Source organism: Eurosta solidaginis, chromosome 5, assembly GCF_040869045.1.
Source record: "Eurosta solidaginis isolate ZX-2024a chromosome 5, ASM4086904v1, whole genome shotgun sequence".
NCBI classification, from domain to species: domain Eukaryota; kingdom Metazoa; phylum Arthropoda; class Insecta; order Diptera; family Tephritidae; genus Eurosta; species Eurosta solidaginis.
Window position 1 is genome coordinate 197,172,651 of NC_090323.1, and position 19,634 is coordinate 197,192,284.

Below are 19,634 nucleotides of genomic sequence, written 5' to 3' on the forward strand. Positions count from 1 at the left end.
ATAAAAAGCCCTTGGAATCTTGGCAGGAATACTGGCAATGGTATTATATATATAAATAAATTAGAGATACCCGACGGATGATATTCTCGGTCACCCTGGTCCACATTTTGGTCGATATCTCGAAAGTGCCTTCACATATAAAACTAAGGGCTAATCCCTTTTAAAATACTAAATACCACCTTTCGTTTTATACCCGTGTCGTACAAACACATTCTAGAGTCACGCGTGGTCCACCTTTATGGCGATATCTGGAAAAGGCGTCCGTCCACCTATAGAACTATGGCTTGCTGCCTTTTAAAATACTCTTTAATATCTTTTATGCGTAACTGCAGAAAATGGTTTTATGATTACTTTTATTATTTCTGCATTACATGAAGAAATGGTTTATTGAAAGCCTTACGTTACCATGTTTAATACATACGTAATAAATTGGCACATCTCTCCTGTACGACATAAATAAATAGTGGTCATGGAGTTTTAGCAATAAATTGTAAGCGTTCTTATTTTTATGAGCTCATAGATCTGGAAATATGTGGGCCATATTTTTGTATGTGTGAGTCAGTTGATTTTGTATTTTTGTTTTGTTATCGTATTTTTTGGTGCCAGAATTTGTATGAGCTGTGACTCAGATCTTCCTTCATACATAGAAATGACAGATGCACTTTTTGTAGGAGGAAGCCTTTATCGCCGTTATGCAAACGTTTGATATATAACGACAAACACGGAAACATTTTTGAGACGTCCGACTGTGACGAACGCCATACCTCAGGGGCGGATCCAGCACGATTTGGGAGGGAGGCGGGTGATTTAAATCAACTTTTTAAGTAAGATAAAGTGACCTTAAAATTTTTTATATAAACACATTTATTATGTAACACCAACAATCCAAATATACACTTAAGACTTGTTAGAAAATTCGGCAAAATTCCGCAATGCAAATGTGTAGCTTTCAGTAAGAATTTTTAGAATTTATCTCTCAGAAAAATTCTAAAAATTCTTACCGAAAAGCTGAAAATTTGCATGAAAATTTAAGGAATTTACCTGAATTTTCTAAAAAGTTTTAAGTTTTTATTTCGATTTTTGGTGTTATATAACAATACATATTTTTATAAAAATAGCGACAATAATTCAGGCCGAGCCAAATTCCTCCAGTCTGGTTTTTTGTACGGAAGCGAGAGCAAGAGTGATAAAAAATAGATTTGTTTGCGCCACTAAAATATAAACTTAAACCAAGACCGATTAACAAAATTATAGATTTTTCTCCAAGATATCACATTGCAGTGCATATTCAGGCGGCTTTTTGGGCGAAGTGTTAGCCAATATCGAAACTATGAAATAAAAGATTTAACACACGTTCTCAGATTTTTTAGCACACAGAAATAATTATCACAGCATTTTAAGACGGAGCCAGACATTGCTAAATTGACAAATATACGATTGAATAAGGCGCGATTTATCTCAGAAAATATTTAGGCTGAGCTTCTCTTCAAGTTTGCACCTTGCGCCTTTTTAGTTTTTCCTACAAATATACGGGAGGGGGTTTAATTTTTTATGCCGACTCCGAACGGCACCTAGAAGGCAGATGTATTTTCACTGAGAAGGTTTTTAATGGCAGAAACTTTTCGTAGCGTTTGCCAAACCATTGTCGAGCGGCGACCACGCTTAGAAATGCTTTTTTGTAATTGAATGAACTTTTTTCTTAAAATTTGATGTTGCTTTTGCGCGGGTCTTGAACCCAGCACGCTCGGTGTGGTAGGCGGAGTACGCTACCACTACACCACGGCGCCGCCAGACTCTTGAACCAGCAAAAGCAATAAGTTAAAGTTAAATTCCGGTTAAATAATCATAAGATGAAAATAACAAGTGTTCACTTTGTTTTGGGAAAATCCTCATTTTATATTGATCTTGATGAGAAGGTTTAAGTTTCATGAAAAATTTACGCTTATTGTGAACCCTAAAAAACCTGTTGGAAAAGATATCTTATTATTCCATTTTTTCGGGTCGTGTATTGAAAGCTCGTATAGAGGTTTTGAAACATTATAAATGTGTCAATTAGGCTAATTCACGACTATTTTTATTAGTTATCTTAGCTGAAAAATACTAAAATTTTATCCACATTTAAGCAACTCTCCACATTGTTCAAAAAGTACGAGCCCTCGACTTTCAAAAAATGTCTGCATTAACCGAATTTCGCACCGGAGGAAGATAGGCTCCATCAACTACTAAGAGCAGCCCAAAGAACTATAGGTTGACTTAATTTTACATATTTTTTTAACTTTATGTAGAATTATGTATAGTGTAAGTCAGAGCGTGCCACAATTCCCAAAATAAAGGAGATTTCCTGGCGTGAATGTATTACTGCTGCCAAATAGAAACACATTAACGCGATGTAGCAACTGAAATTCGCGAAGGCCTATATAAATTATTTTTTTGTGACATTTTAAAAATATTGGTCCTTCTTTTGTATTTTCAAAAGGAATTCTTGTCCAGAAAAAAGACGTGGTGTGGCAACCGTGACCATGAAATAGTGACCAAGGCTGCCAGATTTCAGCGAAAAGTACGCAATTCTTTCTTCGAATACCAGAATGGTAAATTTTTTCTGCTGATTTTACCCACAGCGAAACAAATGGAAATTGGAAATGAATATATAGCTAAACCAGGCCTGATGAGAGGGGGGATGGGGAGATTCCCCCCGGGCCCGGGGTTTCTCAGGGGGCCGCAATTTAGAGGTACTAAGAACTTTTTTTTTTAATTCAGGAGAATCTTTAGTTGTTCCATGTGCAAATTTTAAGCCGAATTTCAAAAGCAACGAATATTGATAATGATTTTTTGCCTGGGCCAGAGGAGACAATAAAAATATCAAACAAAAATGTATGTTTAAATGAATTCCAAATCGTAAAGTTTTCGTGGTGACACTGATCTTCAAAAAGTCTTCCAACAATACCACCAACTCTGTATCAAAGTCCAGATTATTTAAACGAATTCGATATCGGTAATGAGTTTTTGCGATCTGAAGAAATCAACGAAGTAATTCGTCGAGATCATCAAAAGTATCCTGTTATTTTTCCACGTGATTATCATGACGACCCATTTTCTATCTCGTTTTTGAACAGAATCTTGCCAAATGGAGTGAAAGTGGAGGCTGACTGGTTAGTATGGAGTGCCAGTAGCAGTGCTTTTTATTGCCTATCATGTCGTGTGTTAAGCACCAATACTGTAAATCGACCTAAAATTGGTTGTCCTGGCAGATATTCGAAATTCCAGGTATGGAAGAAGCTATACGATAAACTGCCATCACAAGAAAATCTTCAAGATCACTTTAAATGTTATATTCAATGGCGATATATACAAAATCTAATTCAAATTCAATTTATACAATTATCAATGAAAAGCTAAACACTGAAACTCAAAAGTGGAAAGAAATTTTATATAGAATTTTGGACACTATTTTATTTATGGGTGAAAGAGGCCTAGATTTCAAAGGCGAAAGTATATGTTTGGTGAACGAAACAATGGACATTTTTTGGGCATCTAAGATTTCATAAGCAATTATTATCCGATACTTAGAGATCATTTGGAGAAAGTGAGGATTTCACAACAGCAGCAGAAACCTTTACAAGTTCACTATCTTTCGCCAGACACTCAGAATGAGTTTATAGAAATTTGTGCAAAGCACGTGAGGCAAACTATATTAGATCAAGGCAAGAAAGTCAAGTATTTTGCTATTACCGTTGATGCTATGCCTGATGCTGATCACGTTGAACAGATTACGTTCATTTTGGGCTACCTCCATTTCAATTCGAAAGCAACAAATTTTAAAATTCAAGAACGGTTTTTGGCTTTCAACTGGTCAGAAAATCGCTGATCTAATTTGCCTTAATTGATTGAAGATTGTCGTGCACAAGGCTACGACAACGGCGCCGATATGAAAGGAAATTACAGCGGAGCACTACTCCACATTCTCGACAAAAATTCGAATGCTGATTACTCGCCTTGTGCAACCCACAGTCTCAATTAATGTGGTGTTGATGCTGCAGAATGTTGTACGGCTGCAGTTACTTTCTTCAGAGTTGTACAAACATGTTGTACAATTTTCAGCAGCAGTGTACATCGATGGGACATCCTCAAAAAAAAAAAAAAAAAAAAACAAGTAAGAACGGGACTGTCTTCGGCACAGCCGAAGACTTCATACCTTTCATGAATGGGGCTGAACAATAATCTTATCCCGTAATCTCCGAATAATCGGATGTATATGATAAGAAATATATAGTGAACAGATCTAAATACTTAAACGAGTTTTAAGATAAATTTTAAATAAAAAACAGGTAGGTACTTTGTGTGAGGATGCAAAGTTTCAGGTTTTTGGTGGTCTGCGTGTAAAAACTATGACTACGAATCACGTGTTTTAACAATATATGACGTAAGCGTAACTATTTGATGACATTTGGTGAAAGTTGAAGCTTCTAGCTGTTAAAATGGGGTTAAAATTAACGAAAATATATATATATACTATATATACCACCACTCTTTATGATTTTTTCATGCAAAAATATATGCTATATACGTAAGCATTCATTGAAATTTGAAGCCTCTAGCTCTTAAAATAGGGCATAATTACGAAAAGTGTCTTATCTGAACAATCGTTTGTGGGGAATATATACTATATATACGACCGATCTCATCAATTTTTTCAGGCAACAATATGTGCAATATGCGAAATTATATGGTGAAGTTTGAAGCTTAAATCTGTTAAATTGAGTAAGATATGACAAAAATCCTCTTTTTCTGAAAAATCGTTTGTATGGAGGATATATGCTATAGTGGTCCGATCCGGCCGGTTCCGACAAATGTCTAATCGGACACCCAAATATACCCGCTCACCAAATTTTATCAAGATATCTCAAAAATTGAGGGACTAGTTTGCATACAAACAGACAGACGGACAGACGGACATGGCTTAATCCACTCAGCTCTTCATCCTGATTATTTCGGTATACTTAATGGTGGGTCTATCTATTTTCCTTTAAGGTCTTACAATTTTGGGTTTCGTGACGAAATTAATATACCATTTCATTTTCATGAAAGGTATAAAAAATGTACCGAGCTCTCTTCATAGGCTTTCAGCCAAAAGCCAAATTTGATTGCGCAAGCATACGGCGATGTTACCGGCATTCTCAAGTACATCAACAAGTTCGAATGTATCTTGCTTTCCTCAATTTGGTTAAAAATAGTGCCTACCATTAATGAAAGAAACGTGGTCCTCCAAGCTAGAGACGCCACCATAGATGTTGAGGTCCGACATCTAGATGCCTTATTAGCTGATTTGAAGTTGATCAGGAACCAATGGGAAACAATTTTAAACGAATGCAAAACAGTTGCTATTCAACTGAACATCTAGCCAAACTTTCCGGACATTCGAAAGAGAAAACCCAAAAGACGTTCTGAAGATAATTTAAATGAGATGATTACGGATGATTCAGAGTCTGATTTTAAAAACAATACATTCCTGTTGATCGTTGATTCGGTAATCACTGGCATTACTGAACGATTTGCAGCTATGAGAAATTTGAACGAGACGTTTTCCTCTTTGTGGCTTGAAACAAATTTGCGAAGCAAATTTTGATAAAGGTCTGTCACCATTGGAATTTCTAAATACCATCTCTATATGTTCAAAATCTGTATACAATTTTTCCCAACATTTGTGTTCGTTTACGTATCTTTTGCACTATACCTGTCACTGTAGCTAGTCCATAACTTTCCTTCAGCGTCCTTTCAAGAATCAAAAGCTTTGTGTTGTTTGGCAAGACAGTTAAATTTTGATATTATTATAAAAAGATTGCAGCGCAAAAAGCATGTAAAGCCACTCTTTGATATCCGAACTTTGTATATTGAATAATTAAATGTTTGTATGTTTAATGGTGTGTTCAATTTTTACTTAAGATTTTTAAGAATTAATGAGCTTAACACCGATAAATGACAATTGCTATTCAATTATTATTTTTGGTTTTTATTGGGGAAACCTGAAAAGAAGGAAACATTTACTGGCATATTGCGATGGTACCATTTAAAAAACCGCCACGTAATCATCGTCAGGCAATTTCGTAATGTTTTTATTTATTTCAACAAGTTTCACCGGGGATCGAACCGCAGTCAAACGGTCTCTACGGGCCTGAGCTAAACTATTCATTTCATAAAATATTTTAACCGAAGTATTTTAAATTGCAGATCATGGTGGGGAGGCGATTAGGACGATCTTATAGATTATACATACATAAAAACTAAAAATTTTTTAATTTTATATGTAATTAAAGCAAACTTTTATAATTTTCATAAGTTCACATTCGTGAAAGGAAAAATACGCAAGGTTTGATGTATTCAAACAATGAGTCAGCGGCATATTTCATGGCGACAGAAAAAATTACTCCTTGCCGATGATGCAAAACTGATCCTCCTTCTTAGGCCGAGATAGGCGTAGAAGCAGCGGTTCCTCCAACTTCCACACACATGCGCTCTACCTATCCAGCTTGGAAACACTCCTTGCCTTTATACATCGTAAGGTCGCGATATTGTTGGACGCTTTTAGCTTAGCCCCATTGTAGATGATGCTCCGCTGAATCGACGGATTGAAATGCTTTTCTCGGTTCAACCACAAAATTGATCAGCTACACTCTTTTTCTACAGTTATCCATCTCTCGGTAGATATCCGCCTAAAAGGATTACTTCTATCAATTAGCGCGACAGGCAGGGACGCTATTCAATTTCTCGTATACCGCCAAAATTGTTGCATTATCTCTCAAGAGTCTTCATGTTACTCCTTTCGGCTTATCACCCCCTTCATACGTCCTTCTTCTTTTTCTTCATGCAGCAATAAAGACTTTTCCCGATCGTTTTGGAAATATTATAGATGGCGATGGTCTTTTGAAGGGTATTAATCCGGGAGGTTCCATTAAGATACCAGGCCGATCATCTCGAGAAATATTTGATATGACCACATTACATTTTCAAGGTCTGTGGATTTTAGTCGCCTCTTATGCCCTACATGGGAATATTCTGAGCCTCTTAACCTGCCGGTGAGCTTCGTGCACCCTCGCTCTTGTTGGTGTATAGATATTATTAGATCGTGTTTCGTCGTCGTCGAGGTAGTTACTTCTTTACTAATGAAGTGCTTCCTAACTCTTAAGAATAGGATTATCGTATTCTGATCGTAGCTGCTTCATTTCGTTCGAAGCTTCTTCCTTCTTATACGGGCTCAGTAAAAGAGTGTTCTGTTCCTATCATTTCAGCGTGCTTATATTTTGTACAAGTTCGCGTCTCACTTAAAGACTTTCCCGGTCGGTTGTGTCGACCATGATTTCCAAGCACTGTACAATTTTTATTGCTTCCCTGTTATGCTTTTCTCTGTTTGGACTCGCCAGCAGTTATCTTACCTCGCTGATTGAATTTCCTTGACTTTACATCCTTCTCCACGTTAGACATATTACTTGTTGCGATGGCTGACCACCCTTTCCTCCCTTCTCTCCTCATTTTGCCTTATGCAATTTGAAGTGGCAAGGCGAGTTTGGCGGAAAGAAAAACTTTTTGCCACAGTAGCGCCTCTCGAGGTGGCCTAATATCAGGAACGCTCCGTTCAAATTCAGGCGACTACATGCTCCATCTGCATACTACCAAAAAGCTTTGGTCCGATTCACACCTTGGATAAGAAGATAGACAGTTCTTGGTCGACGAGCTTCCAACGCCCTCTCATGTCGCTTAAATGCATAAGCTTAATAAACTAAGGCACTAAATGATTAAACTGATGGTCACAACGGAAGACTTAAAACATTCGGTATACTGTATTTATCCGATAATGAGCAGATCATACTGTTGTTGTTGTAGCAATAAGGACACTCCCCGAAGGTTTTGGAGAGTGTTTTTGATGATTATGTAATCCGGTATGTTCCGGTACCAAACACCATTAAGGTACTAGCCCGACCATCTCGGGAACGGCTTAGTATGATGACATGAAACATTCTTGGCCATACCGCGCTCCCACTCGCTAGATGCCTGAGGAACTTGGGGTCGCCAGAGTCTTGGCTGTTAAGGAAACGTGATTCGCCATGGGTAGGTGGGGTTGAAAATTGGGTTGGAAATCCCTTGAAATGTTTGCGCTACAAACACTTGCGTAAATTTGACATTCTAGTCGCCTCTTACGACAGGCATACCTGCTGTGGGTATATTCTAAGCTGCGGGCAAGCAGATAGTACTAGATGACTGTGATAACTTTCCGGTGAATATACGTGAACCAATGCGAAGTAAAAAAGAAGTGCTATGTGGTACCTATTAGTTTGATTTTAAGAGTCCATTCTATATTTCCAAAGTAACATTTATCTTTCCACCTTTTCTACGTTTCATTTCGGTGGCATGGGCAGCGAGACGTAACAGAGCACCTTGTGTAATCCTCTGGTTGGGGTGGGGTTGTTGTCAAATGATGTTCTGTGATATGTTAATGTTTATTATCGTTTTCAGTATGATAGCATCTACATTGTCGACACATTTATTTTAAGACGAGAGCACCCACAAAATCTAAACTTCTTTTAATGGCAAAATAGTACACGTAACGGCAGTTGTAACCGAAGCCGTGACTAGTGATAGAACTGTAAGAAAAAGTTTCCATGCCGGTACCCATATCAAATACTTGGATCAAAGTATCGAAGCTAGTACTCATACTCAGTAAAAGGTTTAGAGTATACTCGATCCAAGTGAGTACGTCGTAATTTTTAACAAAAGTCAAGAAATTTTTTTTTAAATGAGACCATATGTTTTGAATTTAATTGAAAGCAAATAAAAAAGTTTACATTTGGACGAAACCAAACATTACTAGAAAAGAGTTTTTCCAAACGGGGTGGTTTGGCAAACACTCCGAGTTATTTCTCCCATGAAAAGCTTCCCAGCGAAAATTGATCTGTTTGCAGCTTCCGTTCGGAACCAGCATACAATTTGTTGCAAGACGCAAATTGGAAGAGAACCTGTGTCTAAATCTCCTCGGTGGAAAAGAGTATTTTTAATTAGATGTATGTCTCTTTCTTTAATTAGATATCTTGTGCGTATTAAACATAAACTGTTTGTTCGGCATGTAATTTCTCTGAAACACAGGCCTGTATTTTCTTCCAGTGAGTAGCCTTAAGGCTCGGTGACCATGTCGGGAACGCGTAGCATGCAAAAGGCCGGCTAATTGCTTTGTAAACGGTAATGAGCATCCCTTTATCTTTACCCCAAGTGCTGCCGGCAAGGGATTTGTGGATTTTGTTAGGATTCTGGATGCTCGCCATAACGTAGATCCTAATCGAACGTCACACTCAGTTTTTTTGGTAGTCGGTAGCGTAATGCAACCGAAGTCGTATATAATCTTGTCGGCGGCAATGCCATGTTTCTAGAGGCGAAGAACTTCAGAAATTAGAGAGCTATTTTGTTATTTTATTACATTGCTCATCGATGTGTGGGCCGGGACCGGTATCCATTATCGTGCAGTCATCGGCATAGGATACAATGGTAAATCCTTCTGGTGGCGAAGGAAGCTTCGATATGTAGATGCTAAACAAAAGAGGGAACAGAAACCCACCATGTAGCAACCCTTTTTTAATTATTTTGGGTTTAGATGTTACGTTCCTTTATTGCACCGAAGACTGCCGACCACACAGATAATTTACGGTCCACCTTTTGAGACTAGGACGAAGGGGGCACCCTTACAAGTCTTGCAGTAAGATGCTGTGGTTGACAGTATCGAAAGCTTTTGATAAGTCTCTTTTTTTACTAGTAGTATTGTTACGTCCCGGCGTTACGTTACGGCAACCACCGTGGTGTGATGGTAGCGTGCTCCGCCTACCACATCATATGTCCTGGGTTCACACCCCAGGCAAAGCAACATAAAAATTTTAGAAATAAGGTTTTTCAATTAGAAGACAATTTTTCTAAGCGGGGTCGCCCCTCGGTAGTGTTTGGAATGCGCTCCGAGTGTATTTCTGCCATGAAAAGCTCTCAGTGGAAACTCATCTGCCTTGCAGATGCCGTTCGTAGTCGGCATAAAACATGTGGGTCCCGTCCGGCCAATTTGTAGGGAAAATCAAGAGGAGCACGACGCAAATTGGAAGAGAAGCTCGGCCTAAAATCTCTTCGGAGGTTATCGCGCCTTACATTTATTTTTTATATTGTCACGTCCCATACATATTTTGGAAATTTTTTTAAGATTAAAATTTTCTTTAAATTAGGCGTTGTCCTTATCCGCTTTTGATCGGATCTATATATAATACCAAGGACCGTATTTCCGCCATATTGCAAAGTGATATCAACGGCTTTTAACGGTTTGACAAATTTTAAAATTTTCGTCTGCTTAATGTGTGCGGCGCACAGTGGACCGAAATTGAAAAATTGGGACTTAGGATTTTAAATGTACATTTCCGTATTCTGTAATCTTTTCCATAATTTATTGTTATAAAATGTTTGCAAAATTCGCGAAAACTCGACGAATCTTAGAGGTTATACAGAGTCAATAGTTGGTCATGAAATCAAAGTGACGCTTAGATTTACTTGCTATAAAAAAGGTTACAAATAGTTGATAGCCATGAAACAAAAGTTAAGAAAATTATTGAAGAAAACAAATATTCTATCACTCAAGAAATTAGTGCGATTCAATTCGAAATCGACAATTTAACGGAAACAAAATGTGAAAAAGTTAAAGCTTTATCAATTTTGAGTGATACATCCACGCAACGTTGTGACATATGTAAGGCTACCCCAAAAGAGATGAATGACTTCACTTTAATTTTTAACATAGACGTTGATACTGACATTTACAAATATGGGATGTCAACTCTGCATGCCAGATTTCAGTTTATGGAGTATGTATTCTTCATATATCTTACCGATTGAATTTAAATCATGAATAGCGAAAGGAGATATAAATCCAAATTGGAAGAAAAGCGGAGAACAGTACAGGATTCTTTCAGAAATCAGACTGGTTTATTGGTAGACGTGGTAAAGCAAGGACACAGTACAATGAATGATGGAAATACCGCTAGAAGATTTTTCGGTGATATTAAAACTACCGCCTCTGTAACTGGTATTAGTGAAAATCCCATTCAAAGATTCTCTACAATATTAGGAGCACTTTCATGTGGGTGTCCATAAGATGTACAAAAGTTCAGCATGTACGCTAGAGAAACCATTCGAGTTTACGTCGAACTATATGAATGGTATTACATGCCTTCAAGTATGCATAAAATTTTAGTACACGGAGCCTCAATAATACAGCATTTTGGTTCCATTCCTATTGGAAAGTTGTCCGAAGAATCCGCTGAATACAGAAATAAGGATTTTAGAGCATATCGTCGGGACCATGCAAGAAAAATTAGCCGCAAAGCGAAAAAAGAGGATATTTTAAATAATTTGTTAGATACTTCTGACCCATTTATTTCATCGAGGAGATCGGAGTTACCTAGTAAGCATGAGGAAATATCCGAAGAAGTGAAATCTCTACTACTCTTACCGCAAAACCTCGGCTATGGTACAGAAAACTAAATATTTTAGTTTCTCAGTTTTAATTTGGTACGAATATACATGCTAATATGAAACGCAACATTTACGTAAAATAATAAAAAATGTTTTTTTTTAGTTGTTTTTTTTTTCTGGTCATATACATATATGTATATTTGGAGATTTCATGGACTATTGACCGATCGAATAATTTTTGCTTTTAATTACTCTTTTGGTACTAACGAACAAGTTGGCATAGTAAGCATCATACAAACAAAAAAAAAACACTTTTTTTTGGATTGTTAAATGTAAATTAAATATAAAAAATTAAATGTATAATATGAATTATCAAATATTTTTGTGTTTAAATATTACCCAGAATTAAAAAGCGATTCGGAATACTAAAATAAAAAAAAAAAAACAAAAATAAAATATTTTTTTTTTTAAATTCTATACTAAAAAAAAAAAAAAAAAAAAAAAAAAAAAACGCGAACCTTTTCAAATCATGTAAAAGAGTACATTGCATAGTATATAACCCAAATTGTGTAAATAAATTAATCAAGGTTTGAGGAAATGTGAGGAAACTGAGGTAACGGTAAAACTGTGATTTTTCCGATACATACATTTTTTTAATTTGCTATAACTTTTTTGTTTAAGATTTTATGAAAAAATACTCATATACAAAAACGTCATGTAATGATATTTAAAATCGATCGACATCAAAGTTTTTGTGTTATTAACTAATATTTTTTTCATTTCCCTAAGTCCACTGAAAGCCAAACCCAGACCACTGTGCGGCGCCCTGCCAATTTTACAAAATTGGAATAAATTTATATTGTACATCGTAACTTTTTTCTTATCCACTCGTCAAGTTTCACCAATCAGTATTTGCGAAAGCGTTGTTCCTGTTTTCCAATTTTGAAAGTAGGCCCGGATATAATCTGATTTGGATTATTTTCAATACCAATATATTGTCGAGGATGCTGTAAAAGCTGCTAAATTCATCAACCAAAATTATAACGAAAAAAGCTTTATTGCAAGACAAGTTCAAATGTATTGAAATTTTATGCAGTTACCAACATTTAATAATTTTGTTGAAGTTAGTGATTCTTTTACCACCATATGCTGAAATCGTCTCCCATTTCACTATTATCAAAAATTCGGTTTAAGTTAAATGCAAAGCATATACTACATGGTCGACGATCTCAATTCATCCTCAAGTTATGGTGTTAATGGACTGAACTTTGTTCATCTTACATGTTTAAAACCATCGGCACTTGGCAAAAGATCGGGGAAAGTATTGAGGTGAGGTATAGATACATTACTCAGTACTTGGAAAAAAGCATCTAGTACGAACTACACTAGTATTTTTTGGAAAAGTGTCGATACTGCTCACTCGGTACCCGTATCCTCCTATCACTAGCCGTGACTATGAAATCTAAAGCTTCTTCAATTTTGACTTCGTCTTCGTTATTATTATAAACTAAAGTGGTATAGATAATTGGTTGCTCAAAAAGTCATTAATTTCAATTTAAACTATCCAATTAACTGATTTATTGCAATTTAATTCAAAAGTAAGTTTTTTTGAATAATGCGTTTATTAACAAATCAAAAAGCAAAATGACTGTGTAATCACCATTTTGTTTAATCACAGTTTGAATAAAGTGTTTACTTATAAAACTGCCTTTTAAAATTAAACTGAACTATTGATTATGTAATTTACTCGATTAATCTAACACAGCCCTAATTGAAATTCGCACCATTTATGAATTTTTATTTGTTTTCCTATTAATTTATTTCATTTTATTATTTTTTTTTTTTATATTTACTAAACAATTTTTTCATGATTAAAATTTTCTACCTAAAAATGTACTTTATTATGAGCTTCATTGTCAATCAACTTTTAACCGGCGGCAAATTATTTACTGAAATTTTTAGCTTTATTGCAATAAAGAAATTGCACATTTTATATGTAAAATTTTAGTACAAAATATATTGAAGCCGTAATAAATTTTACACTGAAAAATTTATTAAGACATTAAATTTTATTGATTTACAGTTCTCGTTATTGCTCAATGCATTTGCCTAATGCCGGTGCGTGGGATACTCGCTGACTCACCAAAACGCCTTTCCTTTCATTGGATGAGCTTTCGTTCTTGGTATTGCATACTTTGTACGATATTAACGATCGCTGATACCGTACTAACGGCAAATATGGTGATTGTAAAAGGTGATTTAGATGTAAGAAGTATTGGTGAGTGTGAAGATTCTTAATGGAGTACACTATGCAGCACTTTATATAAAAGAAATTGTTTCAAAAAATTAAACCTTTTTTTCTGCGTTGTATTTTTGATCCCTTATACATTTTTTTATGCCAATTCCTGAGGATTATATTAGCTTCGCTTGCGTGCTTGTAGATATGTAACTCTCCTTTACACCAAATATTTAAAAAATATTACGTATACGCACAGGTACCCGTCATTTCAGGTGGTACGCATATGTAAAAGGCTTTTTATTGTAGAAACAAGCTTTATAAGTGTCGTAAGGAATAATTTCTGGGTAAAGGCGTCTTCATCCGTTTCAAGTCAACGATTTAGTCACGTAGCCCTTCGGCGGGAATATGTTTTCATTTGATTAAAGCTTGCCAACTAATCATTCGATATACGCCCTTCAACACGGAAAGGATCACAAATCTTCAGGAGAACTTTTTTCTCAATTAATCCAAATCGTTGGCATTGCTCAAACCTGTTTGCAAAATCTTTGTATCGAACTCAAGTTCAGACGTAGGCGCATGATTTCCCTTCAAAACGAGCTTTCAACTATATGAAATTTGCTGGGTGACGAAGTTCTTGTGTGAAGCGGATTGCGGTAGTTAGAGCGAATTGCGGGATCTTCTTAACATCGTTTGGTTATAGCCTACTAAGGTGTCCACAAGCATCTGCTCAGCCAGGCATATTTGGCACAAAGTTGACGCAATCTTTGTACCAAACATCAGCATACTTGGATTTTCAATTAGATCAAACAATTTTCTAATCGGGATCGCCCCTCAAAAGTGGCTTGGCAAACATTCCGAGTGCATTTCTGCCATGAAAAGCTTCTCAGTGAAAATTCATATGCCCTGCCGATGTCGTGCGGAGTAGATCTCATCCCGCCAACTTGTAGGGCAAATTAAAAGGAGTGGCCTAAAATCTCTTCGGGGGTTATCTCGACTTGCATTTATAAATTTATTTTTACTGCAGCTGTTCTCTAATGCAGATAGTCATAGTCGGAGGTAGAACTAATATGAAACTCTCAGGTATAAAGTTCATCATAGTCCTCCATATCTATTTATCTGAGGAGAAATGCTTCCTAAGTAACCTATGTATATGTTCTGTACGTCAGTTAACAGGTCCTAATTTTTTTTTTTTTTGGCATAAACTAGCCTTGGCTTTCAAATATTCCGTCATCCCCTAGATTATCTGATTAGTTTTATATTTCTATGATACAACATCTCAAACTCCTTAATCTTACGCCGTTTGGCGTCGCGTCCCTTTGAGTATAGACAACGCTCTCGTAAGCATTGGATTACAGCGCCCATTTGTAGATTGGTTCTATAGACATTGTTCTTCATTTCCAATGCGGCGCGCACCTATCGTGCTAGCGATTTTTGCGAGACTCTCTGAAGGTTTTGTGTAGTCATCGATGTTGCCGTGTTTTGATCTGTTACATTCCGTACAACAACACCACAAATGTACTAGTCCGACTATCTCGGCAATGATTTGATATTACCATTTTAGCTTTCTAGGCCATATGACCAACTCCTTTCGTAAAGAACTTAAAATCTCCATAGCCTCGCTTGCTTAAGATGCACCATGAGTAGGTGAGGGTGACAAATGGTTTGGAGTGAATTGCGCTGGTGATGCTTTAAAAGGTTCCACCACAAAACTCCTTGATTGCCTTAAAAATGCCCCACCTTTGCTCGGTTACATCTTGTGGTCGAATATTGGTCCAAGCAAGTAGGTGTAGAAGCCGAGTAAATGAATAAATTCAGGTGTCGTCTTCTTAAACGATAGCTAAGAAGCTTGATGTATCTTGCTATGCAGAATTATAATACTACAAATTTTGAGCCACGTCGAGCCTGGCAGATCAAATAGATATATTTGCTTACCCTGGCAGTGTGGCAGCCATTGCATGTCCTTCTAATTTCTCATTGAAAGATCCCTTGTTGTTGTTGTTATATTAACGATAAAGACACTCTCCGAAAGTTTTGGGGAGTGTTATTAATGTTGATGCTCCTTTGCCGGATATAGATCCGGTACGTTCCAGTAACAAGGACCATTAAGGTCCTATCATCTTTGGAACGATTTCTATGACCACATTAAACTTTTTAAGCCAAAAAATTTTGCATTGTTTTTGGTGGCGAAGTTTTCTGTACAATATGTTTTGTGGATTTTTTATTTTATTTTATTGCCACTGTAGTAAACATCATAAGATCTGAGATAAGTCATCCTGCCATCGCGTTCTCTGTATGACGGTGAGATTTGCCTTCAAGACAACACCAGTTAGACGAGCATCGGTACTTCGCTTTGAAAGGGTTTAGACTTTAAGTTAGATGCTCTGAAACCATAGCCCTTAAAATGTGTGTCGTGATGGTCATCAGAAAAATCAACTCAATCGGAAGAGTATTATTCTCATTGGTATAATTTTTACTTTTTGTATCTTGAGCACAGCGCATAGCTCCAGTACAGAAATAGGATGTGATAACATTTTATATAGCGCGCTGTTTAATCCACGACAGAAAGCGCCCGTTTGAAGCAGCACCACATGATGCACAGATGGTTCAGACCTCGATGGACCCTTAAGCCGAGTAAGTTGTAGTAGCTTGGGAGTGACTGAATCAGCCATGAAATACAATGCCGCAAGAATATATATAGTTTCGATCTATTTTTATATCGGTGTATGGCCTAGAAGTTGAAATCATTCTAAATGACCTGGAAGATGGTGCATAGTGTAAATCAATTTATTTTTCGCTAACACATTTTGCTGGTACTCAAAATATTTAAATATTTTTCTCATTTTTATAGAACCTGTAATATTTCATGTTAATACACTTTCGGCTTCGATTGGCTTTTTGGATTTAGCTGGGCATTGGCCAGAGTTGATGCGTAAATGGGAACGTGTGGAACGGCAACTGCCGCCACATCAAGACTGGCGTAAACGTGAGGCGTTATCGGTGCGCATTCATCGCGTGACATTTGTGTTGATAGCATTGTCGCTCAGTAAGTATGATAAAGAAGCACAAGAAGAAAAGCAAACATAGGAAAAACGTAGTTATATTAAAAATATTCATGAATAAGTAAATATTTAACGTCTACTTAATTTCTGTATTTCAGCTGAGCGTCTTCTGAGTACAATTTCTGCTATACATTTTGCCAATTATTGTCCAGTTCGCAAAGATCCTATTGAGTCATATTTTTATTCTGTCGTTACGCAAATATTTATCACTTTTGAATATTCAACATTTTTTGCATGGTTTGGTAAAATATTAAATGTGCTGATGACATTCGATTGGAGTTATATGGACGTATTTTTAATGATCATTGGCATTGGACTATCATCGTTATTCGAGCAGGTTCAAGGCAGTTTGAATCAATCTAAGAGTAAGGTAATTGATATTGATTGATATTTAAATATGGTACAATTCCTGCATTCATAAAAATATTTTGTATTACCAATGAGCTTGAAATATAGGGACGCTAAGTAATAATTTGTAGAGACCGAGATATATGGAAAAGGCTGTCTGAGTTCACGAATCGATAGAAGCAAAAAGTTGTTTTTCTGCATTTTGAGTCAAATTTGAAAGTCTTATAATACAACTTCTTCCTATTGATCATATTTTTAGGGTGGAGTGACATAAAATCAACACCCCCAACGTCATGTGGCCTTATGGCAACTTAAAACGGCCACAACGTCAATTGATGCTACGACTATATAAAAACGTCAGAATATCAATATTCAAGTTGGTGCAAAGTTAAAGATATTGACATTATGACCTTTCTGTATCCCGAAGTAATCAGAAGGATTACTACATTGTTTCGCAGCGCTTGGCATTAAAAATTTATCACCTTGTGAAATACAGTTACAGTTGGGCAAATTCATTTTATGCGCTACCCTAATTTCCTCGTGGAACTAGGGGGATGGGGCAGGATGGTGTTCAATATAATATCAAAAACGTTGCTGGATGTTGGACCAATGTATGTAGGGACACTTCCCCTGTTGGCTATCTGCAAATTGGTTTACAGGATGTAACAAAATAGAGATTCGCCACTCTCATTCTTATCTCCTCCTTCCCGCGCATTGTGGCGCGCATTTTCATCCGCACCTATGACCAACCGTCCTTTGTGCTCTTCGTCCTGTACTAACCTCTTGCACTCCATCGGTGGAACCTACGCAGCATGGGTCATATGCCTGCTTATTCTTCTGCTCAACGGCAACATATGTATATGAATCTAGCTGTTTCCTTACCATGATTGCAGCTCGCACCCTTCCTTCCGTTTGCGCGTAGTAAACGCCAAATCCGCGCGCGGTGAGTCCAGGAACCTTTCTTCCCGATGAGTGCCACGGCTCCTGAATCAGCGCCACGTCAACCGAACCTTCCTCAAGTGTTAGGAGGAGTTCGCTCGACGCCACTTTATTGTGCTGGAGGTTTATATGTAAGACTCGCAGCACCATTTGGCTCTTTGACCCCCTCCAGCACCTTCGTCATTACGTCTTCGTCCTCCCCCTGCCCTTTTGGTTTAGAGTTTTCGAGGCCGTCTTCAGCTTCTTCCACTTCTTACAAATTACGATTGGTATCCTCGGGACTTCTTTTCCCGGGCGGTAAATTCTGTCCATCAACATCGATAATACTCCCCAAAACCTTCGGGGAGTGTCTTTATCATTAATACAACAACAACGACTTTATGGGCGTTGACCTTCACGGCACAATTTTTTGCATATTCTTACTTTTTAAAACTGACGCCTTCTTGTTGTCCGTTACCGTTTCGGTAAGAGGATCTTTAAGTCCGGTATATATTCGAAAAGCATCTCAAAGAGATCCCGGAGTGATTGCGTTTTTATTTCTAAAGTCTAAAACGCTTTCAAAGCTATTTTGCAATGTTTCAAGATTTATGCAGAAAAAAATACCTGAATAACTCCAAAAGCGTCCGGGAAAAAGTCCTTACAAGGAACAAAAATCAAAGGACACCAGAAAGTGGTGCAGAAGCCTAGACGTCGACTGCGACAAATGATACCGTCCTGAAATGGGGAACAGCACACATCCTTTGTACCGCGGCGCCTATTCACACATAATAGACTGACTAAAGTGGGAAAACATTATAGCGGAAACGTTTAGGATGACATAGTTTTTACCATCAATTAAAGACAGTTCATAACTCCAAAAAAAATTATGAAAATTTAAAACTGTTTCCTCATTCCAGGCAATGCCCGAATCATTTTGGACCCAAACACGTCTACAATATCGTCTTATTTGTGATCTTGTAGAGGAAGTGGATAGTGCTGTATCTCGTATAATTATGCTGTCGTTTGCTAGTAATCTCTATTTTGTTTGCATTCAGCTACTTAAGAGTATGAAGTAAGTATAAATCAAAGCGGAGCGAATAACACTTCGACAGAGTTTAATAGGTTAGAATCGTCTAGGTGAAAAGATCTAGCTGAAAATAGTTCTAGCGATAATAGGGAAGCCCCTTTGGAGTTAGCAAGCTCCTTATTTCTTAACACTTTTTCTAATTACCGCGAAAAACAGAAATCCTTCCCCGACTAATAAAACTTGTGCTCGTTAAACCGCACAGTGCGCCTGCTCAAAATTAATGGCACGACATTATAAGAGCTCCAAGGCTTCATTGGCTACATTATCTTATGCTTTTGAATAACGGAGCTTGGATCAGAAAAGGTTCGAATGGAAGCCCGAATTCATCAGAAATGAAGGTGGAAACTTTTACTGAGTTAGTAGTTTTAAAAGGTGGAAACATGTTCTCCCTTGGTTCTTCAATTTCGTTACAGTTATCATTTTTATCAGGAATTAATACTAGTTAAGCGAGCTTTGCAACTTCTAAAGTCATTCAAGTAAAGGTCTACATAAGGAATAT

At 37.0% G+C, this 19,634-nt stretch overlaps 1 protein-coding gene across 1 annotated transcript in view; it reads left to right on the top strand.

Moving 5' to 3' along the window:
- LOC137254437 (gustatory receptor 5a for trehalose-like) overlaps nt 1-19,124 on the top strand; it is a 32,747-nt gene extending 13,623 nt beyond the window's left edge. The window contains exons 2-5 of the mRNA XM_067792097.1: nt 13,568-13,762; nt 16,572-16,766; nt 16,881-17,152; nt 18,966-19,124. Coding sequence (XP_067648198.1) covers nt 13,597-13,762; nt 16,572-16,766; nt 16,881-17,152; nt 18,966-19,124 — 792 coding nt within the window. The 5' untranslated portion in view covers nt 13,568-13,596. The remainder of the gene's footprint in view (nt 1-13,567; nt 13,763-16,571; nt 16,767-16,880; nt 17,153-18,965) is intronic.
- Nucleotides 19,125-19,634: the final 510 nt, after the last annotated feature.